This window comes from Salvelinus fontinalis, chromosome 4, assembly GCF_029448725.1.
Source record: "Salvelinus fontinalis isolate EN_2023a chromosome 4, ASM2944872v1, whole genome shotgun sequence".
NCBI classification, from domain to species: domain Eukaryota; kingdom Metazoa; phylum Chordata; class Actinopteri; order Salmoniformes; family Salmonidae; genus Salvelinus; species Salvelinus fontinalis.
In genome coordinates, this window is record NC_074668.1 from 19,539,069 (window position 1) to 19,563,013 (window position 23,945).

Sequence of the window (23,945 nt, forward strand, 5' to 3'; positions counted from 1 at the left end):
GAGGGAACCAAGGCGCAGCGAAGTTTGAACACATAATGATTTATTAAATACACAAAATAGACAAAGACGAAAACGAACTATACTGGATATAACTAACAAAATAACAAAACGACGTAGAACGAAAACCTGAACATAAACTTACATAACTGAAACGTAAACTCACGAACAGGCAACAGACGACATCGAAACAAAACGAACAGCCAAACAGTCCCGTTTGTGAATATACATCGAAAACGACACGAAGACATCACAGGAGACAATCACCCACAAACACACAGTGATAATGCCCTACCTAAATATGACTCTTGATTAGAGGAAAATGCAAACCACCTGCCTCTAATCAAGAGCCATACCAGGCAAACCGAAACCAACATAGAAACAGGTAACATAGACTGCCCACCCAAAACACATGCCCTGACCATAAACACATAAAAACTAACATAAATAGGTCAGGACTGTTACAAAAGCAAGGAGAGAAAATGTGATTCTGGTGCAGCACGTGGTCTAGAAAGTCTAAGTTAGCAAATACGATTTTACATTTTGAAATATAAATCGGTGTTATTTGTATAATTAGTAGGCTGACGTGTATAAAAGCCTACCTTTCATAATATTTCCCCAAATGTTATTAGCCTACCTCCTCTTTCTCTCTCTATTGTTCCATCATTCCTTGATTGCTGTTAACAGTTAAATGAAATAAGTTATGCTGTCGCAATCTTCATCATTCAATTTATTTCATTTTATTTAACCTTTTTTTAACTAGACAAGTCAGTTAAGACAATTTCTTATTTACAATGACTGCCTACCAAAAGGCAAAAGGCCTCCTGCGGGTAAAGGGGCTGGGATAAAAAAATATATATATATATACAGTTGAAGTCGGACGTTTACATACACTTAGGTTGGAGTCATTAAAACTTGTTTTTCAACCACTCCACAAATGTCTTGTTAACAAACTATAGTTTTGGCAAGTCGGTTAGGACATCTACTTTGTGCATGACACAAGTAATTTTTCCAACAATTGTTTACAGAGATTGTTTCACATAATTCACTGCATCACAATTCCAATGGGTCATAAGTTTACATACACTAAGTTGACTGTGCCTTTAAACAGCTTGGAAAATTCAAAAAAATTATGTCATGGCTTTAGAATCTTCTGATAGGCTAATTGACATCATTTGAGTCAATTGGAGGTGCACCTGTGGATGTATTTCAAGGCCTACCTTCAAACTCAGTGCCTCTTTGCTTGACGCCATGGGAAAATCAAAAGAAATCAGCCAAGATCTCAGAAAAAAATTTGTAGACCTCCACAAGTCTGGTTCATCCTTGGGAGCAATTTCCAAATGCCTTAAGGTACCACGTTCATCTGTACAAACAATAGTAAGCAAGTATAACTTCTTGAGAATACAGGGGGTGCTATTTCGCATTAGCATAATTGCCTCTACAGACTAAACTGCCTCTTATTCAATTATTGCTGTTACTATATGCATATAACCATATAGCATTGGATAGAAAACAAGCTGTGGTTTCTAAAACCGTTCCAATTGAGTCTCTGAGTCAAACACAGGTCATTTCACAGCACTTTCCCTGAGCCTGAAAAAGATTGCAAGATGTGTATGCTCGCTTCAAAGCTCTGCCTATATATGGTCACGCCACCTATGACCCGAATGACACTTCCTACTTCTTCCTATGGGTGTTTGGAAGACGTCAGAGGAGAAATTTTTTGTTTATCTTGTACTGACGTGAAATAAGACTTATTTCTTTAGCGTGACCGACAACTTCCGGTTTCTGAGATGCGCGTTTTCAGAGGTGGCATTGTCTTTTGTTATGCTGACGTTATGGATGAAAACTATCTCCGTGTCGAAGTTTGTTTGCTACATGTGACCATATCACCGTAATGTATGTTTTTTCAATATAGTTTAATCAGATTATTAGAATTTTTTCGGGAGTTTTGCCGTGTTCCGTTCTTTGAGTTTTTTAACTTTGGGAATTGACCGTGCCAGTCGACCAGTACCCAGGCTGAATGAAGAGGGGAGGTTGCCATTGTGAATGGATTGAACGACTCATCAGGACTAAGGACACCTTGATCAACATTCTGATGAAAGACCAGCAATAGTAAGACCCAATTTACGATGTTATTTCATATATCTGTCGTGCATGTGAACTGGTCGCGCGCGTCCAGCTGGTTTTGGCTGGCCTGGTTATGCTAATTAGCGATACATTTTGTTTTCGCTATAAAACATTTAAAAAATCTGAAATATTGTTTGGATTCACCAGATGTTGGGCTTTCAATGTCTGTACGCTGTGTATTTTTTCTGAAATGTTTTAAGACAAGTAATTAGTTATATAACGTTGGTCTCTGTAATTGTTCTAGCTGCATCAGCACTATATCAGATTGCAGCTGCAATGTAGAACTGTGATTTATACCTGAAAAATGCACATTTAAAAAAAAAAAACTATGCTATACCATAAATATGTTATCAGACTGTCATCTTATAAATTTGTTTGTTGGTTTGTGGCTATCAATATCTTAGTTTAGCCGAATTGGTGATAGCACCTGATGGAGTAAGAAACTGTTGGAGTAAGAAAATGGTGTCTTTTGCTAACGTGTTTAGCTAATAGATTTACATATTTTGTCTTCCCTGTAAAACATTTAAAAAATCTGAAATGGTGGTTTTATTCACAAGATCTGTGTCTTTCATTGGGTGTCTTGGACTTGTGATTTAATGATATTTAGATGCTACTATTTAATTGTGACGCTATGCTAGCGATGCTAATCAGTGTGTGGGGGGGGGGGGGTGCTCCCGGATCCGGGTTAGGTACTCTGTAGAGGTTAAACAACATGGGACCATGCAGCCGTCATACCGCTCAGGAAGGAGACGCATTCTGTCTCCTAGAGATGAATGTACTTTGCTGCGAAAAGTGCAAATCAATCCCAGAACAACAGCAAAGGACCTTGTGAAGTTGCTGGAGGAAACAGGTACTAGGTCAGGGAGAGCTGTTGTTGGTTCCGTAGAGATGCTGTAGCATTGGGCGGACCTCCCTAACTCATGAGCTTCAGTTGGAAGCTACAGGAGGTCACCCGCTCGAAACATGACTCCTATGCATTAGACCTCCTGGAGAAGCGCACCACCACCACTGAACTGGATGGCGTTCAGAGGTACGCGACCCCACTGTGCCCAACCATCCTCCTCCGCAACCAACTGAAGCTCATGAGTTAGGGAAGTCCTCCCAATGCTACAGCATCTCTACGGCACCAACAACAGCTCTCCCTGACCTAGCACAATCCCAAACACTGCCGGATCTGATCGCCGCCACAAACCAGATCTCAGATGGGGTGGCTTCTATAGCCACCTCCCTTGCGGCAGAGACACTACTCCTCCGGCATGCACAAGCAGTTAGCTTCCCTGAGGAGCTAAAAGCTCTGAAAGCCGGTAGGGAAGTTGCTAAGGAGAGCTGTCTTCTCTCTCTCGCCCCAGAATATGATCAAATCCTTGGAGTGATTAGAGTCGGAGGGAAGCTGCGCCAAGCAGAAGTTTTGGACCCCGACACTATCCACCCAATTATCCTTGACTCCAGACACCCTCTTACCAGGCTCCTCATCAAGAGTTATGATGAAAAGCTTCTCCACCCAGGGTCAGAGAGGGTCTATGGGGAGATGAGGCGGAAGTACTGGATACTTGGAGGACGAGGAGCCATTCGTAAGCACCAATACGCCTGCGTAGAATGTCAGAGATGGCGGGCCGGAGCCACTGTGCCCAAAATGGCAGATTTACTCCCTGCTCGCTTGCGCCTTCTCAAACCACCCTTCTGGTCAACAGGAGTAGATTGCTTTGGCCCCTTGACGATCAAGCTAGGTCGTCGAGTGGAAAAGCGCTGGGGCATTCTATTCAAGTGTTTGACGACTAGGTGTGTCCACCTGGACCTACTGGAGAGTTTGGATACTGAAGCCTTCCTCATGGCTGCCTCGAGCCTCCTGGCCGGTGGGACGTATCACTAAGACCATGCCTGGGACCGATGGTTTGCGTTAGATCAGTGGCGATCCAGGTAAAGAACCGGACATATATTAGGCCAGTTGCTCGACTAATTCCTCTCCCTGAGATGACGGAGGACGGGGAGTAATGAGCCTTTTTGAGGAGTGTGGAATTTAACAAATTTCCAGGGTGGCTGTAGAAAAGGCCCATGGAGTTGGTGGAATAATCCTTTAATTCATGGCCACTTACTCAGCTGGGCCAGGGGCGCTTTAATTAGGTCAGGTGGCAATGACCGACAGATCTCATCCACATAAAAGGAGGAAAACGGCATCGTCTGATCTCGCTGCTTTCTCTTCCTTAACTCCGTCTGCTCCAGAAGTTCTGTGCGTCCATGAATCCATGTAAGTCCACCGACTCTGTTACCTTTCATCTGAACTATCTGTTGCGATCGGGAGAGTGGGCCATCAGTTATTGTTTGTAGTTATCGCGGAGCGCGGCTTGGAGTGCACGCTTCAAACATATTGTGTAATGTGAATAGTAAATGATTGTGGCCATACTGATCCTCATAGGCCAATTATGCAATCGATATGGTTAATATGTAATTAAATTAATTACATGCACACATGAAGACAATTGAAAGGGTGAAATGAGAAACGTCATTGTTTGCTAACTGATCGACTTTGATATCAAACTAAAGGAGATTATAGATTGAATGACCATTCACTGTTTGTATTTATTTTAGGATAAATAGTTAAGAGCCTAAATGACTCACAGGTGATTACTATTGACTTCTTAATGAACTGGATTGTTGAATTCCCTAATTATGTTATAATGAATGATTGTTATGATTTGATTTTTGTGATTATGAATTTGATTGGATACATGTTATTTTGTTTCCTTTGTTATGCAGCACAGACTACTCAGTAAATATACCACTTTATGGTTAAAGGAATTCCTGCCTCAGTCTCATCCATTCTTGTCATCTGACACGTGACCACCTGTTCATCTTCACTGTCAGTCATCCTACCTGTCCAGCTACCCACACAGATTCCACTAATCTTTCAGTATCTATATCCACAGTAAATCGAGTCCTATATCGACACAACCTGAAAGGTCGCTCAGCAAGGAAGAAGCCACTGCTCCAAAACAGCCATAAAAAAGCCAAACTACGGTTTGCAACTGCACATGGGGACAAAGATCGTACTTTTTGGAGAAATGTCCTCTGGTCTGATGAAACAAAAATAGAACTGTTTGGTCATAATGACCATCATTATGTTTGGAGGAAAATGGGGGAGGCTTTCAAGCCAAAGAACCCCATTCCAACCGTGAAGCATGGGGGTGGCAGCATCATGTTGTGGGGGTGCTTTGCTGCAGGAGGGACTGGTGCACTTCACAAAATAGATGGCATCATGAGGTAGAAAAATGATGTGGATATATTAAAGCAACATCAAGACATCAGTCAGGAAGTTAAAGCTTGGTCGCAAATGGGTCTTCCAAATGGACAATGACCCCAAGCATACTTCCAAAGTTGTGGCAAAATGGCTTGAGGACAACAAAGTCAAGGAATTGGAGTGGCCATCACAAAGCCCTGACCTCAATCCTAAGGAAAATGTGTGGGCAAGACTGAAAAAATGTGTGTGAGCAAGGAGGCCTACAAATCTAACTCAGTTACACCAGCTCTGTCAGGAGGAATTGGCCAAAACTCACCCAACTTATTGTGGGAAGCTTGTGGAAGGCCATCCGAAATGTTTGACCCAAGTTAAACAATTTAAAGGCAATGCTACCAAATACTCATTGAGTGTATGGAAACTTCTGACCCACTGGGAATGTGATGAAAGAAATAAAAGCTGAAATAAATCACTCTACTATTATTCTGACATTTCACATTCTTAAAATAAAGTGGCGATCCTAACTGACCTAAGACAGGGAATCTTTACAATGATTAAATGTCAGGAATTGTGAAAAACTGAGTTTAAATGTATTTGGCTAAGGTGTATGTAAACTTCCGACTTCAACTGTATGTACCTTTCCAAATCATGCCCAATCAATTGAATGTACCACAGGTGGACTCCAATCAAGTTGTAGAAACATCTCAAGGATGATCAATGGAAACAGGATGCACCCGAGCTCAATTTCGAGTCTCATAGCAAAAGGTCTGAATACTTATGTAAATAAGCTATCAGTTTTTTTATTTGTAACAAATTTGCAAACATTTCTAAAAAACAGTTTTTGCTTTCTCACTATTGTGTAATCTTATTTAGAATAAGGCTGTAACGTAACAAAGTGTGGGAAAAGGGAAGGGGTCTGAATACTTTCAGAATGCCCTGTATAGGGCTATATGTCAAACTAGAACCGGATAATCTAATTTGAATGGAGTTGATGTCACGTCTGCTCCCTCTCTCCCTCCCTGGCGCTCGAACGAGACAGGCTCCCCAACATTACGCTCTCCTGCCACCATCAGTACGCACACCTGTCTTGCCCCGTCATGCGCATCAGCGATTATTGGACTCACCTGGACTCAATCTGTGTAATTACCTACCCTATATCGGTCTGTTCCCAAGCTCTGTTCCCTGCTTCAGGATTAATGTTTGTTCGTCTTTGCATACCCGGTTCTATTGCTGTCCCTGTCCTGTTTGATGTCTGTTCCATAATAAATGTTCTACTCCCCGTACCGGCTTTCTTCTCCGGCGTCGGTCCTTACAGTTGATGGAGAGAGAGAAAGACTGCGAGAGAGCTTGCGCATGCACTTGTTTAAAGCAACGAATTTCGATTGATGGGCTGTTTTAAAACTCTGCAGCTACAATATGTAACGATGTACGCTGAAACTTGGTAAGCAAGTTCAGGGAGTGAATACATTTAATTAATTAATTAACAAAACAAGAAACACAAACAGCAACAATGACGACTGGGGAAGAAACCGAAGGGAGTGACATATAAAGGGCAGGTAATCAAGGAGGTGATGGAGTCCAGGTGAGTATAATTATGCGCGTAACGCTGGTGACAGGTGTGCGCCCTAACGAGCAGCCTGGTGACCTAGAAGCCAGAGAAGGAGCACAAATGACACAATAAAATAAAAGTTACAATTAAAAAATAAGGTGATCTCGAAAGCCAGATGGAGATGGGTAAATTAGACGGGCATTCGGTCTTTATATTACTGTAGCATAGACTATGCTGCAGCAAATGCAGGCCTAGCTATCACAAGAAAAAAGTTACCATGATGAGGTGACAGTATAGGTCTACATACATTGTGAACTGCGCTCAATACTGAGATGGGCTGTCTGTCCCCACCCTGAGCATTGAAGATTCTTCATGCAGAGGCCATAGAGAAGCCAGATTTAAACATGCATATAATTTAACAGTTTCATTTCACGCCATGCTGTTCATATAAGTAATTTATTATAATTTACCAGTTTCTCTCAGTTATTTATCCTTGGAAAATCGAGTGGTTTTGGGTGGTAAATCCCAGTAAAATTCAGTAACCAGCTTAAACTCTAATGCTTACCCAATAAAAATGCCCAGTCGGCACATCATTGCACACAAATAAGGCTATGAAATACACTGAGTGGACAAAACATTAAGAATACCTGCTCTTTCCATGACAGACTGACCAGGTGAATGCCATGATAGACTTGTTGATGTTACTTGTTAAATCCACTTCAATCAGTGTAGATGAAGGGAAGGAGATAGGTTAAAATATATTTTAAGCCTTGAGACAATTGAGACATGAATTGTGTATGTGTGCCATTCAGAGGGTAAATGGTCAAGACAACATATTGAAGTGTCTTTGAACGGGGTATGGTAGTAGGTCCCAGGTGCACCGGTTTGTGTCAAGAACTGCAACGCTGCTATTTTTTTTTATACCCGTGTATCAAGAATGGTCCACCACACAAAGACATCCAGTCAAGCATTGGAGTCAACATGGGCCAGCATCCCTGTGGAACGCTTTCAACACCTTGTGGAGTCCATGCCCCGACGAAGTGAGGCGGTTCTGAGGGCAAAAGGGGGTTGGGGGTGCAACTTAATATTAGGAAGGTGTTTTTAATGTTTTGTACACTCAGTGTATATTCAACAAATTAGAAGTAGAAAAATAGAACTCAATTGATTAAACATGAAATTACTTCAATATGCTTGCAAAAGGCCTATAGCCTACTGTTTATTTTAATGCGGTCATCTCTGTTTTCATTTGAAGCATCTTTATATGTTGCTTGTTTGTATCAATTGCAAAGACATTGGCAACTTTGTATTTGTAGTCAACATTGTTCTGAAGTTATCGGCAGTCACAGGGAAACGGATAGGCCATGTGAATCTATGTTCAACGGAGACCTTCTGTGTATAAAGTGACACAGGATGGCAAAAAAGGAACTAACGATGCACTTAGCTGTTCTACGATTGGCCCGAGGAATCTTTAGATTACGAGCATTTTCAAGTGCAACGTTAATAACGATGGTTTTGGGAAACAGCTTGGAGATATTAACGATGCTCTTACGAAGGTTCTACTGATGAACTTAGCCTTAAGATGCTTTTGGGAAATGGGGCCCTGGACAATATTGCCCTATAGATTATCTGCCATGAGTAAAACAATGCAATACTACACATCTTTCTGCCCCGAATCTTTCTTCACCCGCCCTGAAATATTTAAAAATATAATTATACCTTCTATAAAAGATAACTTAAGTCTTCCTCTGTCCCAAGTATGATTTCTTCAGATTGTAAACAATCTCATAAACAGTAATCATGCTTTTCTTTCTGTCTAGACTCTGAATATCGGGTCTGGATACATGTTAGTCCATTCCAAGCACAGCTCGGTCAATATTCTCCATAGCCCTGAGGTGAGATGGCAGTCATAACTGAAGAGAATATTAGTCCAGGGACAGATATTATGGTAGCTCCAGAACTTCAGACAGGAAACTGAGGTGACCTAATATTAGATTCTTTCTCTCTTTACTTTGCAGTTAAAGTAGATAATTAGAGAAGAAGAATCCTCAGGACTCGGTCTGAATATGGAGCAGCCTTCTGGGCTCCACCACCTAAAAAGCATCGACAGTCATCTCCTGGTATATAGAATGGCTTGAGACCGTTGTGAATGTGTGGATTAAACCAATGAATGCAAGTAGGAGAGACTAGTGAAAATAATGTATGGTAGGCCTATACTATAACCCTTTTAACACTGCTTAGCCAATCCAATGTGTAGTATTGTGCTTTCCTTTTGTATCCACGTTAGTTGCTAGAACTATGCTGGATTGGACAATGTGAAAAGAAAATATCAGAGCCAGTATGTGTGGGTCAGCATGAGAGTGGAAATAGGGTATTTTTGTATTGGACTGGTGAACTGCACAGCAGTCTGCCCTTGTCAGAAATGAACTGTAATTATGTGGTAAGAAATGCTTACAATTGGCTTATTAGGTCTATAGGTGATATAAAAAGCCTTAATGTATCTACTAGTATGGGATGTGTTGGGTAAAAAAGGGCGTACAAGCGAATACATGGACTGAAATGTGCAATGTGTTATGCCTGCTCATCATTTGAGAGATGAACCTTATAATTGTGCCCCTCACTTTATTTCCTGCAGGGTAGGTCTATTTAACTTTGTGTCCTCACTGTGCCTACTTGGTCCACGTCTACCTTAAGTTATTAATGTATCGCCTTATTTTACTCCCAGTCACAGCACCTTTAAATCACGGGCGTCTTTTTTTTAAACAGTCATCCATCAAGACATCCATATCATTAATAACAGAAACTATTGATGCGCAAACGTCCAATCTAAAAACGAATGAGCAAACCATGCGTTCGCAAATTCATTATACACACACATTTACATAATTTACAAATCCCTCTGTCTCGTCGGTTAGATTAATAATAATTCTCGAGTACCGGGATAGGATATTTTTCACATCTACCTAAAAGGCGAATATTTAGGCTACGGAATGAAAACTAAAGCTTGTCCAAAGTTGCGACCTCTTTTACACCTTTGGTAGCCTACTTACCCTACTTTTTCGCTTTCCATTGTTCACACACGCCCTTGTCATTCTCCCTTGAGACAGAGATAAAGCTGTCCTTACCGTCGAAGTCCTTGGAACGAGGATGGCCATGACATCCGCGATTTCTTCAAACAGGGTCGGTGCCCGGTGTCCACTGCATAAGTTCGGTCCATGGTCTTAGGGCTGAGGTATTTCTCAGTGTCCGAAAATCCTCTTCTCACCCGGTTGTTCGTCCGTACTCCGAGCGCGTGGTGGAGCGGAGAGAGCGCTGCTTGGTTCTGTTGCCTCCACAAATGTTTAGGCGCATTCGCGTTTCCATCGGTGCAGCTACTGCTGCTGCCGAAGCTACCACTGCCAGAGACGAGGGATGCTGTCACATTCCCGCCGGCGGTATCCATCCTAGCTTGCCAAGGTTTTTATTAGACTCGCAGTCTGGATTAAAACATGCAAAGTGAAGCCTCTGGACTTTTTCGGCGCCTTGTCTCGGGGCTGTTGCTGCCAAGATGTTTTCTAAAACTTTGTTCTGCTGGAGACCTAAATTAATTCAACATTTGTTACTTTCAACACAGATTTTCGGTTAGTTTGAAAAGTTACTTGAAATCTGCAGATCCAGGCACTTCTCTGAATTACCTTTAACAAGACAGAGCTATCTAAAGTTAAGCAGTTAAATAATGTGCATTGCCTCATTTTCCAAAATACAGTAGTAGACTATCCAACAAAACATCCATTTGGTGACTAGTCTACTTTTGTCATCTTAATACACCACCACACACTCCAAACACTATTGCCATCTATAGGCCTACTGTGCTAAGATTTTTTTTTAATTAACATTTAATTTTGTGTTATTATAACGTCCCGTCCAATGTTACTCTCTCCCTGTTGCTCAGATAAGAACCTGGCTGTAGTCGAACTCCAAGTGCTCCACCGTCTATGCGTACACGCCTATTTCAGCAAGGTTCTGGTGACGATTCCTTATCCGTGCTCCCCAATAGGCTTACGTGGTACGTGGATAAACTACCTTGAGCCTAAATTAAAATCCATGAATGACCTTTAATGTTTCCGAAATAATATGTTCCAAAAACCGGATGTCATAACTTTACGCACTCGATGCATGAAAACATCCATGCAGTAGGCGGCCTAAACAACCACAATGTCACTGTTCATCCCCCATCTGCAGTCCTTGTTAACGATGGAATAGGAAAGCTGTCACAGCATACATAAAACATGAGACCTTAGCCACCTCCCTTTGACCACAACACAAATGCACAAAAGAGGGATATGTAATGTCATGGCTAAAATGGGAATCAATCCAAATGTTGCTTCTCTGATCCTTGTTAATGGAATCAAGGTATGGGAGATTCATAATATAATAAAATAAGCTTAGAATGTGAAAAAAGTGTTCACTCGTTGATCCTTGTTCATGGAATCAAAACCATGACCACAACAAGTGTCTAAATGTGTCTTCTATATTTATTGTTTAAAATAATATATTGCCACGTATGCATTGCAAAGTTCTTTGGGGAGGATACCCTAAATTCAACTAATTGGATGCAACATTCAATAGATTTCTCTAGTAATATGATCAAATATAATTTTATTCTTCACTTATTTAAAATGCAGACAGTAAACAAAAAGTATTCAAATTTAGATGAGGATAATGTAATTTCCCACCAAAACAAGTAAACACTAATACAGATGGTTAATGCCATCTACTTAATCTTTTTAAATATGGTTGTATTTTTTAGGGCAGACAAATTATATTTGTTTCATTCTGTTTCACATTTGAGATGTGTCCAGTGTCATTCCTCCACACGGAGTGACGGGGTGGATGGGACCTAGATTGTGATTTGGACTCCAGTCTCCAGAGAGGAGAAAGCATGACCATCCAGCTCCTTCTACCACTACAGGCATTCAGCCACCATGAAATTGCTTTAGGCACATTTTCAATTTTCCATTTCTTTGTTCTTTATTTCCTTTAAACCCAAGAGAGGACTTTTGGTCAAATCGCAGTGTGTTCTTCCTCCTCTCCCACTGCTTGGTTCGAGCCCATTACAATGTAAACTAACTGGCCGGGACTCTAATTTCTTCAATGCCAGGAGCATGAATGCAATCTCCTCAGAAATAGGCTCTTGACAGAGCAGTGGTTGCTTTGCACGCAATGTTGGTGAGGAGAGGGGTATGACAGTGGGCCAAAGAGAAAAGAACACTCCCCTATGCAGTGCCTTCAGGAAGTATTCACACCCCTTTTCCCACTTTTGTTGTGTTACAAAGTGGGATTGAAATGGATTGAATTGTCATAAAGCAGCGCTTTATTATGGACAGATTCTCCCCATCCTAGCTACTGTTGTATCTACAGTTGAAGTCGTAAGTTTACATACATTTAGGTTATTTAGGAGTCATTAAAACTGGTTTTTCAACCACTTCACAAATTTCTTGTTAACAAACTATAGTTTTGCCAAGTCGGTTAGGACATCTACTTTGTGCATGACACAAATAATTTTTCCAACAATTGTTTACAGACAGATTATTTCACTTATAATTCACTGTATCACAATCCCAGTGGGTCAGAAGGTTACATACACTAAATTGACTGTGTCTATAAACAGTGTGGAAAATTCCAGAAAATAATGGTATGGCTTTTGAAGCTTCTGATAGGCTAATTGACATCCTTTGAGTCAATTGGAGGTGTACCTGTGGGTGTATTTCAAGGCCTACCTTCAAACTCTGTGCCTTTTTGCTTGACATCATGGGAAAATCAAAATATATCAGCCAAGACCTCAGATCGTAGACCTCCACAAGTCTGGTTCATCCTTGGGAGCAATATCCAAACGCCTGAAGGTACCACGTTCATCTGTACAAACAATAGTAAGCAAGTATAAACACCATGGGACCACGCAGCTGTCATACCGCTCAGGAAGGAGACGCGTTCTGTCTCCTAGAGAATAACGTATTTTGGTGCGAAAAGTGCAAATCAATTCCAGAACAGTAGCAAAGGACCTTGTGAAGATGCTTGAGGAAATATGTACAAAAGTATTTATATGCAAAGTAAAAACGAGTCCTATATCGACATAACCTGAAAGGCCACTCAGCAAGGAAGAAGCCACTGCTCCAAAACCGCCATAAAAAAGCCAGACTATGGTTTGCAACTGCACATGGGGACAAAGATCGTACTTTTTGGAGAAATGTCCTCTGGTCTGATGAAACAAAAATAGAACTGTTTGGCCATAATGACCATCGTTATGTTTGGAGGAAAAAGGGGGAGGCTTGCAAGCCGAAGAACACCATCCCAACTGTGAAGCACAGGGGTGGCAGCATCATGTTGTGGGGGTGCTTTGCTGCAGGAGGGACTGGTGCACTTCACAAAATAGATGGCATCATGAGGTAGGAAAAGTCTGTGGATATATTGAAGCAAGATCTCAAGACATCAGTCAGGAAGTTAAAGCTTGGTCGCAAATGGGTCTTCCAAATGGACAAGCATACAAGCATACTTCCAAAGTTGTGGCAAAATGGCTAAAGGACAACAAAGTCAAGGTATTGGAGTGGCCATCACAAAGCCCTGACCTCAATCCCATAGAACATTTGTGGGTGTAACGGATGTGAAATGGCTAGCTAGTTAGCGGTAGTGCGCGCTAATAGCCTTTCAATCGGTGACGTCACTTGCGCTGAGACCTTGAAGTAGTGGTTCCCCTTGCCCTGCAACGGCCGCAGCTTTTGTGGAGCGATGGGTAACGATGCTTCGTGGGTGACTGTTGTTGATGTGTGCAGAGGGTCCCTGGTTCGCGCCCGGGTCGGGGCGAGGGAACGGACTAAAGTTAAACTGTTACATTGATGCTGTTGACCCGGATCACTGGTTGCTGCGGAAAAGGAGGAGGTCGAAAGGGGGGTGAGTGTAACGGATGTGAAATGGCTAGCTAGTTAGCGGTGGTGCGCGCTAATAGCCTTTCAATTGATGACGTCACTTGCTCTGAGACCTTGAAGTAGTGGTTCCCCTTGCTCTGCAAGGGCCGTGGCTTTTGTGGAGCGATGGGTAACGATGCTTCGTGGGTGACTGTTGTTGATGTGTGCAGAGGGTCCCTGGTTCACGCCCGGGTCGGGGCGAGGGGACGGACTAAAGTTAAACTGTTACATGGGCAGGACTGAAAAAGCGTGTGCGAACAAGGAGGCCTACAAACCTGACTCAGTTACACCAGCTCTGCCAAAATTCAACCAACTTATTGTGGGAAGCTTGTGGAAGGCCACCCAAAACGTTTGACCCAAGTTAAACAATTTAAAGGGAATGCTACCAAATACTCATTGAGTGTATGGAAACTTCTGACCCAGTGGGAATGTGATGAAAGAAATAAAAGCTGAAATAAATCATTCTCTCTACTATTATTCTGACATTTCACATTCTTAAAATAAAGTGGTGATCCTAACTGACCTAAGACAGGGAATTTTTACTCTGATTAAATTTCAGGAATTGTGAAAAACTGAGTTTAAATGTATTTGGCCAAGGTGAATGTAAACTTCCGACTTCAACTGTATGTGTTGGGTACAGAGATGGGATCGTTAAAAAATCATGTTAAACACTCTTATTGCACACAGAGGGAGTCAATGCAATTTATGTGACTTGTTAAGCACAGTTGTACTCCTGAACTTATTTAGGCTTGCCATAACAAAAGGGTTGAATACTTATTCACTCAAGACTTTTTAGTTTTTAATTTTAATACATTTGTAAACATTTCGAGACACATAATTCCACTTTAACGTTATGGGGTATTGTGTGTAGATCAGTGACAGAAAATCTCAATTTAATACATTTTTAATTCAGGCTGTATCACAACAAAATGTGGAAAAAGTCAAGGGGTGTGAATACTTTCTGAAGGCACTATAAAAAAGTCTTTGATCTGACTTCATCTGTCCCGATATCCATCTCCCCTGAAGTGACCGGTTCCTTCCTCCACTTCTTTTTATTTTTCCAGTACTGGTATGGTAGGCTAGCTGTAACCTATCCCAGTTTGTAAACTTCACTCTTTCATTGTTCAAATGAACCCTTAACTTGAACTTGGAAGCAGTAAGTTGTCTGCCTTCCAGTTCTCTTCTTCTTCAACCCTGATGAACTATAAATGAACCAAGCCTTAAACTGAGCTAAGACGTTGTACAGTATGGTCTTTGTTAGAATTCTCAATCATTTTCTCCCATGTTGTCCATAGTGAAGTGTATAGAATGCATAGCAATTAATAATTATATTACAAAGGGCTTGTGCCTTACTTACATATATTAATCAATTCTTGATAAAATGTATGATGACATCACAACATAATCTAAGCTTTAAAAAAAAAATCGCAGCTGTGCTAAAATCTGTGCTAAAATTGGACGGTGTAATGTATGTACGTAGCTTGTTGTTGATGAAGAAGACACTGCTCTCCAATGCAAATCTTCATGATCAGTGGAGTGAGGCGTTCTAAATCCCAGGGACACTGTCCATTCTATGAATTCTAATTACATGGTCCTACATCTTCTCTCTGTCTCATATTACAAAGACATTACCTGGCCACAGAGCAACTGCCAAACTTGATGTGTTCTCAGATGCACTGGGGATTACTTTCATCTGCAGGAGCTGGGGGGGTCTTCTTTGTTGATATTCTTTTTGGCTGTGCTTTAGGTTTGTTTTTTCCCCTTACTTACACTTATTTACTCCTCCTCGTCACCTATGGGATATAAGGCTACAATGAGCTACTGTTTATCCCCTTACTATTTGTGGTCCCTGAGAATTTTTCTCAGACATGAGCTACTTGTGAATGCAAATCTCTCACCTTGTGAAGCTCTGGTAACTCTCAACTGACCTCATAGCAGATGGTACTGTACGTTGTGCACTGCACACTGCAGAGGGCTTAGCTTCCCCAAACCTTTCTTAAATACCCTGCTGTAACTTTGTTTAGACTGTTTGACAGTATGGTGGTGATGGCTGTGTGCTTTGAATCCCATACAATCCTAGAACTCTGACAGATCACACGGAACCCAAACCGACTGTGCGAGTGCGCCATCGTGTGCTATCGTGCATACATTTATTTTGTCACCCCACACCAAACGCGATCACGACACGTAGGTTAAAATATCAAAACAAACTCTGAACCAATGACATTAATTTGGGGACAGGTCGAAAAGCATTAAACACGTATGGCAAATTAGGTAGTTAGCTTGCACTTGCTAGCTAATTTGTCCTATTTAGCTAGCTTGCTGTTGCTAGCTAATTTGTCCTGGGATATAAACATTGAGTTGTTATTTTACCTGAAATGCACAAGGTCCTCTACTCCGACAATTAATCCACACATAAAACGGCCAACCGAGTTGTTTCTAGTCATCTCTCCTCTTTCCAGGCTTTTTCATCTTTGAACTTATATGGTGATCGGCATCTAAACTTTCATAGTATTACCACGACGACCGGCAAAACAGTTCGTCTTTCAATCACACACGTGGGTATTACCAATGAGGAGATGGTACGTGGGTACCTGCTTCTATAATCCAATGAGGATATGGGAGAGGCAGGACTTTCAGCGCGATCTGCGTCAGAAATAGAAAGGAGTTCTATTTAACCCTTGGCATCGCAGACGCTCGTTGGCGCGCGAGCAGTGTGGGTGCAATAATTGAATAACATGGATTTCTAAATTTACTCTCGCGACTCTCGCGCATGCGACGTTTCCGGTCTGGTCAGCATGTTAGCAGGTATTATGACAGTGTTCCCCAAGTGTTTTTTTTATAGGATCTAGGGAGGCTGTATATGACATACTGAAAGTTTGTCATATTTTGGACTGGTGCCTCAAGGGGTTTTGGTTGAATGACTACACTCTACTACATGTTGAAACCTCTGCTCTACCAAAGGGCCAAAAATAGCGTAAAAACACAATTCTGTGAAATTATGTTGATTTGCAAGATGGATACCATGTCTTGTTTGTTACTGTAGAGTTGTTTTGTTTAGTTAATCATTACTTTTCAGAAGAAATGGAGACAAGATATTTCCCAGATCTGTATGATGAAATCAGTCAATTACAGTGCTAGCGAAGATAGCTCTATTAGAAATACACGGATGAGTCAGACTTCAGTAGACAAGTGAGTCAGGGTTCACTTCAATAAGTGCCAAATAAACACAGAAAATGAAGGGCTACATTTGTATAATTGTAGCCCATCCAAAAAGAAAGCACTCTTTCCAGACTGCCTGACAGTCTAAACATCCCTTATGGTAATTTAATTTGTATAAAATTAGAAAGTCAACACACACACATACACACACCTCACCTGCTGGTGTCGGCTGAGGTGATGGCGATAAGTGGAGGGGTGCGTAGGAGCAGTGTGGTCGGTCGCAGTGGGACTGTGACAGTGTCTGGTTCAGGTTTGTGGTTGTAGTAGTACTGCTCAGCCTGCCTGAATGCCAGAGGAGGCAGCTGGACAGTGCGACATGACAGCCTCCGGACCAGGAAGGGCTCCATACAGGACATTGGCCCCGGCTCTGGAGAGTCTGACGAATCATCTGACACCTGGGACAGAGGAGAGCAGAGACAGACAGACAGTCAGGATGGAGATATACCTGAGAGGGATGAGAGACAGACAGGATGGAGATATACCTGAGAGAGGAGAGACAGACAGCATGAAGATATACCTGAGAGAGAGGAGAGACAGACAGGATGGAGAGATACCTGAGAGAGAGGAGAGAGTCAGGATGAAGATATACCTGAGAGAGAGGAGAGACAGACAGGATGGAGATATACCTGAGAGAGGAGAGACAGACAGGATGGAGATATACCTGAGAGAGAGGAGAGACGGCCAGGATGGAGATATACCTGAAAGAGAGGGGAAACAGACAGGATGGAGATATACCTGAGAGAGAGGGGAGACAGACAGGATGGAGATACAGTATACCTGAGAGAGAAGAGACAGACAGGATGGAGATATACTTGGGAGTGAAGAGAGACAGAAAGACAGGATGGATATACCTGAGAGAGTCTAGAGGTCAGACAAACAGACAGACAGACAGGATGGTGATATACCTGAGAGAAGAGAGGAGAGACAAACATACAGACATGTTGGAGATATACCTGAGAGAGAAGAGACGATAGACAGATAGGATGGTGATATACCTGAGGGAAGAGAGGATAGACAGACAGACAGACAGACAGTATGGTGATATACCTGAGAGAGGGGAGAGGAGTTACAGACAGAATGGTGATATACCTGAGAGAGAAGAGAGGAGAGACTGATAGCATGGTGATATACCTGATACTGAGATAAATAAACAGACACCAAGAGGTACCTGAGGGGAGAAGAGGAGATATGCCATCTGAAAGATAGAGCTGGTCAGGAGGAGATAGAGAGAGAGACAAGGAGAGGATAGATGCTCAGGAGATACTGATGCAGAGCAGAAAGAAATAACCCAATCCTGCATACATATGCTTGCAGATCATTACAATTATCAGCAGTGATTGATACACAGTGTGAAGTCGATGGAGGCTCTCAAATCATGGAGGCTCTCAATTCAAACTTTTTGCACTAATGCCATTATGTAAATCTTTACCGATCAGGAGTGTCTTCAATTACCCAACCCTGTCCATAACAGAGAATAGAATGAATAGAATTAGACAGTGCTCTATTTGGTCCACAGTAGTTCATGTCAGAGCCGACAGTACATATGGTTCTGATCCACAACATAGAATTAGGATTGAAGCCCATTCTTTGCACTAACCTGCACTCAGTGTACAAAACATTAGGGACACCTTCCTAATATTGAGATACACCCCCTTTATCCCTCAGAACAGCCCCAATTCATTGGGGCATGGACTCCACAAGGTGGCAAAAGCATTCCACAGGGATGCTGGCCCATGTTACCTCCAGTGCTTCCCACAGTTATGTCAAGTTGGCTGGATGTCCTTTGGGTGGTGGATCATTCTTGATACACAGGAGAAACTGTTGAGTATGAAAAACCCAGCAGCGTTGCAGTTCTTGACACAAACCGGTGCGCCTACTGTACTTCCATATCCCGTTCAAAGGCACCTCAATATTAGGAAGATATCCCTAATGTTTTGTACACTCATCTAAGCTGATTGAAGTGGATTTAACAAGTGACATCTATTAGGGATCATAGCTGTCACCTGTATTTACCTGGTCATTTACTTATGTCATGGAAAGAGCAGTCTATGTTATGTTCATAATGTTTTGTACACTCTGTGTATAGTCATACTAATGCGGCATATAGCCATGCAACACTACTATGAATAAAGCTTACACAACAACTTTTGATATACTTCTACGGAACCTCCTCTGGGAATGGCTTTCAAAGTGCTACTAAAGCAGCATTTTGTGTCTTTAAAGGGTATCATAGCTGATGGAAACTAAATCAGCTGCCTGTTTCTTCAGTGTATCAAGTAGAATGTGTGTTTGAGTGAGTGAGTGAGTGAGTGAGTGAGTGAGTGAGTGAGTGAGTGAGTGAGTGAGTGAGTGAGTGAGTGAGTGAGTGTGTGTGTGTGAGTGTGTGTACCTATATGAGCCAGGTCCACTCACATATACGGTGAGACAGCATGATGTAAAAGTCTGTGCCATTAATCTTCTGGCTAACCATGAGTCGTTTTCATTGGTTCTGCATGATTAACAAGACTTTCCCATTAAGTAAGGGTCCACCATTAACACATTCAGCCCACATAGATAATTTACAGGTCATTCTCCCACATTACACCGATTAACCACTGAGACCAGCTGGACCCTCCACATTGACCAGCTTGGCCATGTGGAGAATGAAAATGAAGACAACACCTTGGAAAATAAGTTCTCGTTATACATAGAGCTTAATGACCTTTCATCAACTTCAATAACTCCACCAGTGGAGGCTGCTGAGGGGAGGTTGGCGAATGGAATGGCATCAAACACATGGAAACCATGGTTGATGTATTTGATACAATTCCAACAATTCCGCTCCAGCCATTACCACGAGTCCGTCCTCCCCAATTAAGATGCCACCAACATCCTGTGACCTCCACATATAACTGTTGTTTTATATAGAATAATGGGAGGGGAGTATAAGGTGCCACCAAATAAGAGCATTACGCAGCTCGTTTACAATTAAAAACTGTTTTTTTTAGCTATTTCAGGTTGAATAATCAAATATGATGTAGATATAAGGGGAAGGTTTGGAGGAGCAAGAGTGTTACCCTGTGTAACAGTCCTGACCTATTTATGTTAGTTTTTATGTGTTTTTGGTCAGGGCATGTGTTTTGGGTGGGCAGTCTATGTTACCTGTTTCTATGTTGGTTTCGGTTTGCCTGGTATGGCTCTTGATTAGAGGCAGGTGGTTTGCATTTTCCTCTAATCAAGAGTCATATTTAGGTAGGGCATTATCACTGTGTGTTTGTGGGTGATTGTCTCCTGTGATGTCTTCGTTATGTTAGATGTATTCACTTTTGGAGCTGTTTGACTGTTCGTTCGTTTCGATGTCCGTTCCTGTTCGTGAGTTTACGTTTGTTCCATGTAAGTTTATGTTCAGGTTGCGTGTACGTCGTTTTGTTATTTTGTAGTTTGTTAAAGTGTTTTGTTTCGTGACCATCGTGTTAATAAATAAAGATGGCATATTTCCCTAACTCCGCATTTTGGTCCGAAGATCCTTCTCTCCTCACCTCATCCGAGGATGAGGAAAGCGACAGCTATGACAGAATCACCCACCAAAATACAGAGACCAAGCGGTATGGGAAAAATGCTCGACGGAGCAACAAGGACTTTTGGACTTGGGAGGAGATCCTGTCTGGTAGAGGACCCTGGGCGCAAACTGGAGGAAATCGCTGCTCTCGTGAGAAGAGTGAGGCAGCCACAGCCCAGGAGCGCTGGTATGAGGAGGCAGCTAGGAGACGTGGATGGAAGCCGGAGATTCAAGCTCGTAACCGGAATTATGAGGGGACACGTCTTGCACGGAAGCCCGAAAAGCCCGTGAGTAACTCCCAAAAATTTCTTGGGGGGGGGCTAAGGGGTTGTGGGCCAAGGGCAGGTAGGAGACCTGCGCCCACTTCCCAGGCTAACCGTGGAGAGCGGGAGTACGGGCAGACACCGTGTTACGCAGTAGAGCGCACGGTGTCTCCTGTACGTGTGCATAGCCCAGTGCGGGTTATTCCACCTCCCCGCACTGGTAGGGCTAGATTGGGCATTGAGCCAGGTGTCATGAGGCCGGCTCAACGCGTCTGGTCTCCAGTGCGTCTCCTCGGGCCGGCATACATGGCACCTGCCTTACGCATGGTTTCCCCGGTTCGCCTGCATAGCCCAGTGCGGGCTATTCCACCTCGCCGCACTGGCAGGGCGACCGGGAGCATTCAACCAGGTAAGGTTGGGCAGGCTCAATGCTCAAGAGAGCCAGTACGCCTGCACGGTCCGGTATTTCCGGCGCCACCTCCCCGCCCCAGCCTAGTACCTACAGTGCCTATATTACGCACTAGGCTACCAGTGCATTTCCAGAGCCCTGTTCCTCCTCCACGCACTCTCCTTATAGTGCGTGTATCCAGTTCGGTGCCTCCAGTTCCGGCCCCACGCACTAAGCCACCTGTGCGTCTCCCAAGTCCTGTACACACTGTCACTTCTCCCCGTACTAGTCCTGAGGTGCGTGCCCTCAGCCAGGTGCCACCAGTGCCGGTACCACGCACCAGGTATAGAGTACGCTTTGAGAGTTCAGTGTGCCCTGTCTCTGCTCCCCGCACTAGTAGGAAGGTGCTTATCATTAGCACGGTGCCTCCAGTTCCGGCACCACGCACCAGGTCTACAGTGCGCCATATCCGGCCAGAGCCATCCGTCTCCCCAGCGCCATCTGAGCCATCCGTCTCCCCAGCGCCATCTGAGCCATCCGTCTCCCCAGCGCCATCTGAGCCATCCGTCTCTCCAGCGCCATCTGAGCCATCCGTCGCCCCAGCGCCATCTGAGCCATCCGTCTCCCCAGCGCCATCTGAGCCATCCGTCTCCCCAGCGCCATCTGAGCCATCCGTCTGCCAGGAGCCTGCAAAGCCGCCCGTCTGCCATGAGCCTGCAAAGCCGCCCGTCTGCCATGTGCCTACAGAGCCGTCAGCCAGACAGGAGCCGCTAGAGCCATCAGCCAGACAGGAGCCGCTAGAGCCGTCAGACAGACAGGATCTGCCAGAGCCGCCAACCAGACAGGATCTGCCAGAGCCGCCAACCAGACAGGATCTGCCAGAGCCGCCAACCAGACAGGATCTGCCAGAGCCGCCAACCAGACAGGATCTGCCAGAGCCGCCAACCAGACAGGATCTGCCAGAGCCGCCAACCAGACAGGATCTGCCAGAGCCGCCAGCGAGCCATGAGCAGCCAGAGCCGTCAGAGAGCCATGAGCAGCCAGAGCCGTCAGAGAGCCATGAGCAGCCAGAGCCGTCAGTGAGCCATGAGCAGCCAGAGCCGTCAGAGAGCCATGAGCAGCCAGAGCCGTCAGAGCGCCATGAGCGTCGAGAGCCGTCAGCCTGCCATGAGCGTCGAGAGCCGTCAGCCTGCCATGAGCGTCGAGAGCCGTCAGCCTGCCATGAGCGTCGAGAGCCGTCAGCCTGCCATGAGCGTCGAGAGCCGTCAGCCTGCCATGAGCGTCGAGAGCCGTCAGTCTGCCATGAGCGTCGAGAGCCGTCAGCCAGCATGGACCTGCCAGAGTCCTTCAGGCGGGATCTGCCCCTTGTCCCGGTGTTGCCCCTTGTCCCGGTGTTGCCCCTTGTCCCGGTGTTGCCCCTTGTCCCGGTGTTGCCCCTTGTCCCGGTGCTGCCCCTTGTCCCGGTGCTGCCCCTTGTCCCGGTGCTGCCCCTTGTCCCGGTGCTGCCCCTTGTCCCGGTGCTGCCCCTTATTCCAGTGATGGTCCTTATCCTGGTGCTGCCCCTTGTTCTGGTGCTGCCCTTTGTCCCGGTGCTACCCCTTGTCCCGGTGCTGCCCTTTGTCCCGGTGCTAGCTGTTTATTTAGGGGAAGCTAATGTTTGGGTGGTCAGTGGAAGGGGTAGAAAGAAGAGGGGAGTGACTATGGTGGTGCGGGGACAGCGTCCTGAACCGGAGCCACCACCGTGGTCAACTGCCCACCCGGACCCTCCCCTGGACTTTGTGCTGGTGCGCCCGGCGTTCGCACCTTGGGGGGGGGGTACTGTAACAGTCCTGACCTATTTATGTTAGTTTTTATGTGTTTTTGGTCAGGGCATGTGTTTTGGGTGGGCAGTCTATGTTACCTGTTTCTATGTTGGTTTCGGTTTGCCTGGTATGGCTCTTGATTAGAGGCAGGTGGTTTGCATTTTCCTCTAATCAAGAGTCATATTTAGGTAGGGCATTATCACTGTGTGTTTGTGGGTGATTGTCTCCTGTGATGTCTTCGTTATGTTAGATGTATTCACTTTTGGAGCTGTTTGACTGTTCGTTCGTTTCGATGTCCGTTCCTGTTCGTGAGTTTACGTTTGTTCCATGTAAGTTTATGTTCAGGTTGCGTGTACGTCGTTTTGTTATTTTGTAGTTTGTTAAAGTGTTTTGTTTCGTGACCATCGTGTTAATAAATAAAGATGGCATATTTCCCTAACTCCGCATTTTGGTCCGAAGATCCTTCTCTCCTCACCTCATCCGAGGATGAGGAAAGCGACAGCTATGACACCCTGAATGTTTTTGTCCCATCATACTTAATAAGTGTTTGACTCCAAAAAAAGAACCACTTTGTCCAAGGCTACAGCATTTCAGCTCAAGCAGCCCTATTGTTGGGGATGCTAAAAATGGAGTGAGATTTCCTGCTCTGTTCTCCTTCCCTCCCGGTGTGCTTTGATTTGTAATGTGTGTGTGTGTGTGTGTGTGTGTGTGTGTGTGTGTTTGCGTTTCTTTGATTTTCAGTGTGTGAGACTGTGTGTTGTTTAATGGTGTGAATAGCCTTGGCTCGAGGCAGTCTGCTGTAAAAACAAGCTATTCATCCAGCCCACCCCCATGAATTATACAGGTGGTTAGCTACTGTAGGTATACTGCCTGACTCCTAAACTGATGT

The 23,945-nt window shown here is 44.0% G+C and overlaps 1 protein-coding gene across 1 annotated transcript in view; it reads right to left on the reverse strand.

Annotated features, from left to right (window-relative positions):
- Nucleotides 1-10,941, reverse strand: part of LOC129853246 (cAMP-specific 3',5'-cyclic phosphodiesterase 4D-like) — a 316,278-nt gene extending 305,337 nt beyond the window's left edge. The window contains exon 1 of the mRNA XM_055919085.1: nt 10,028-10,941. Coding sequence (XP_055775060.1) covers nt 10,028-10,344 — 317 coding nt within the window. The 5' untranslated portion in view covers nt 10,345-10,941. The remainder of the gene's footprint in view (nt 1-10,027) is intronic.
- Nucleotides 10,942-23,945: the final 13,004 nt, after the last annotated feature.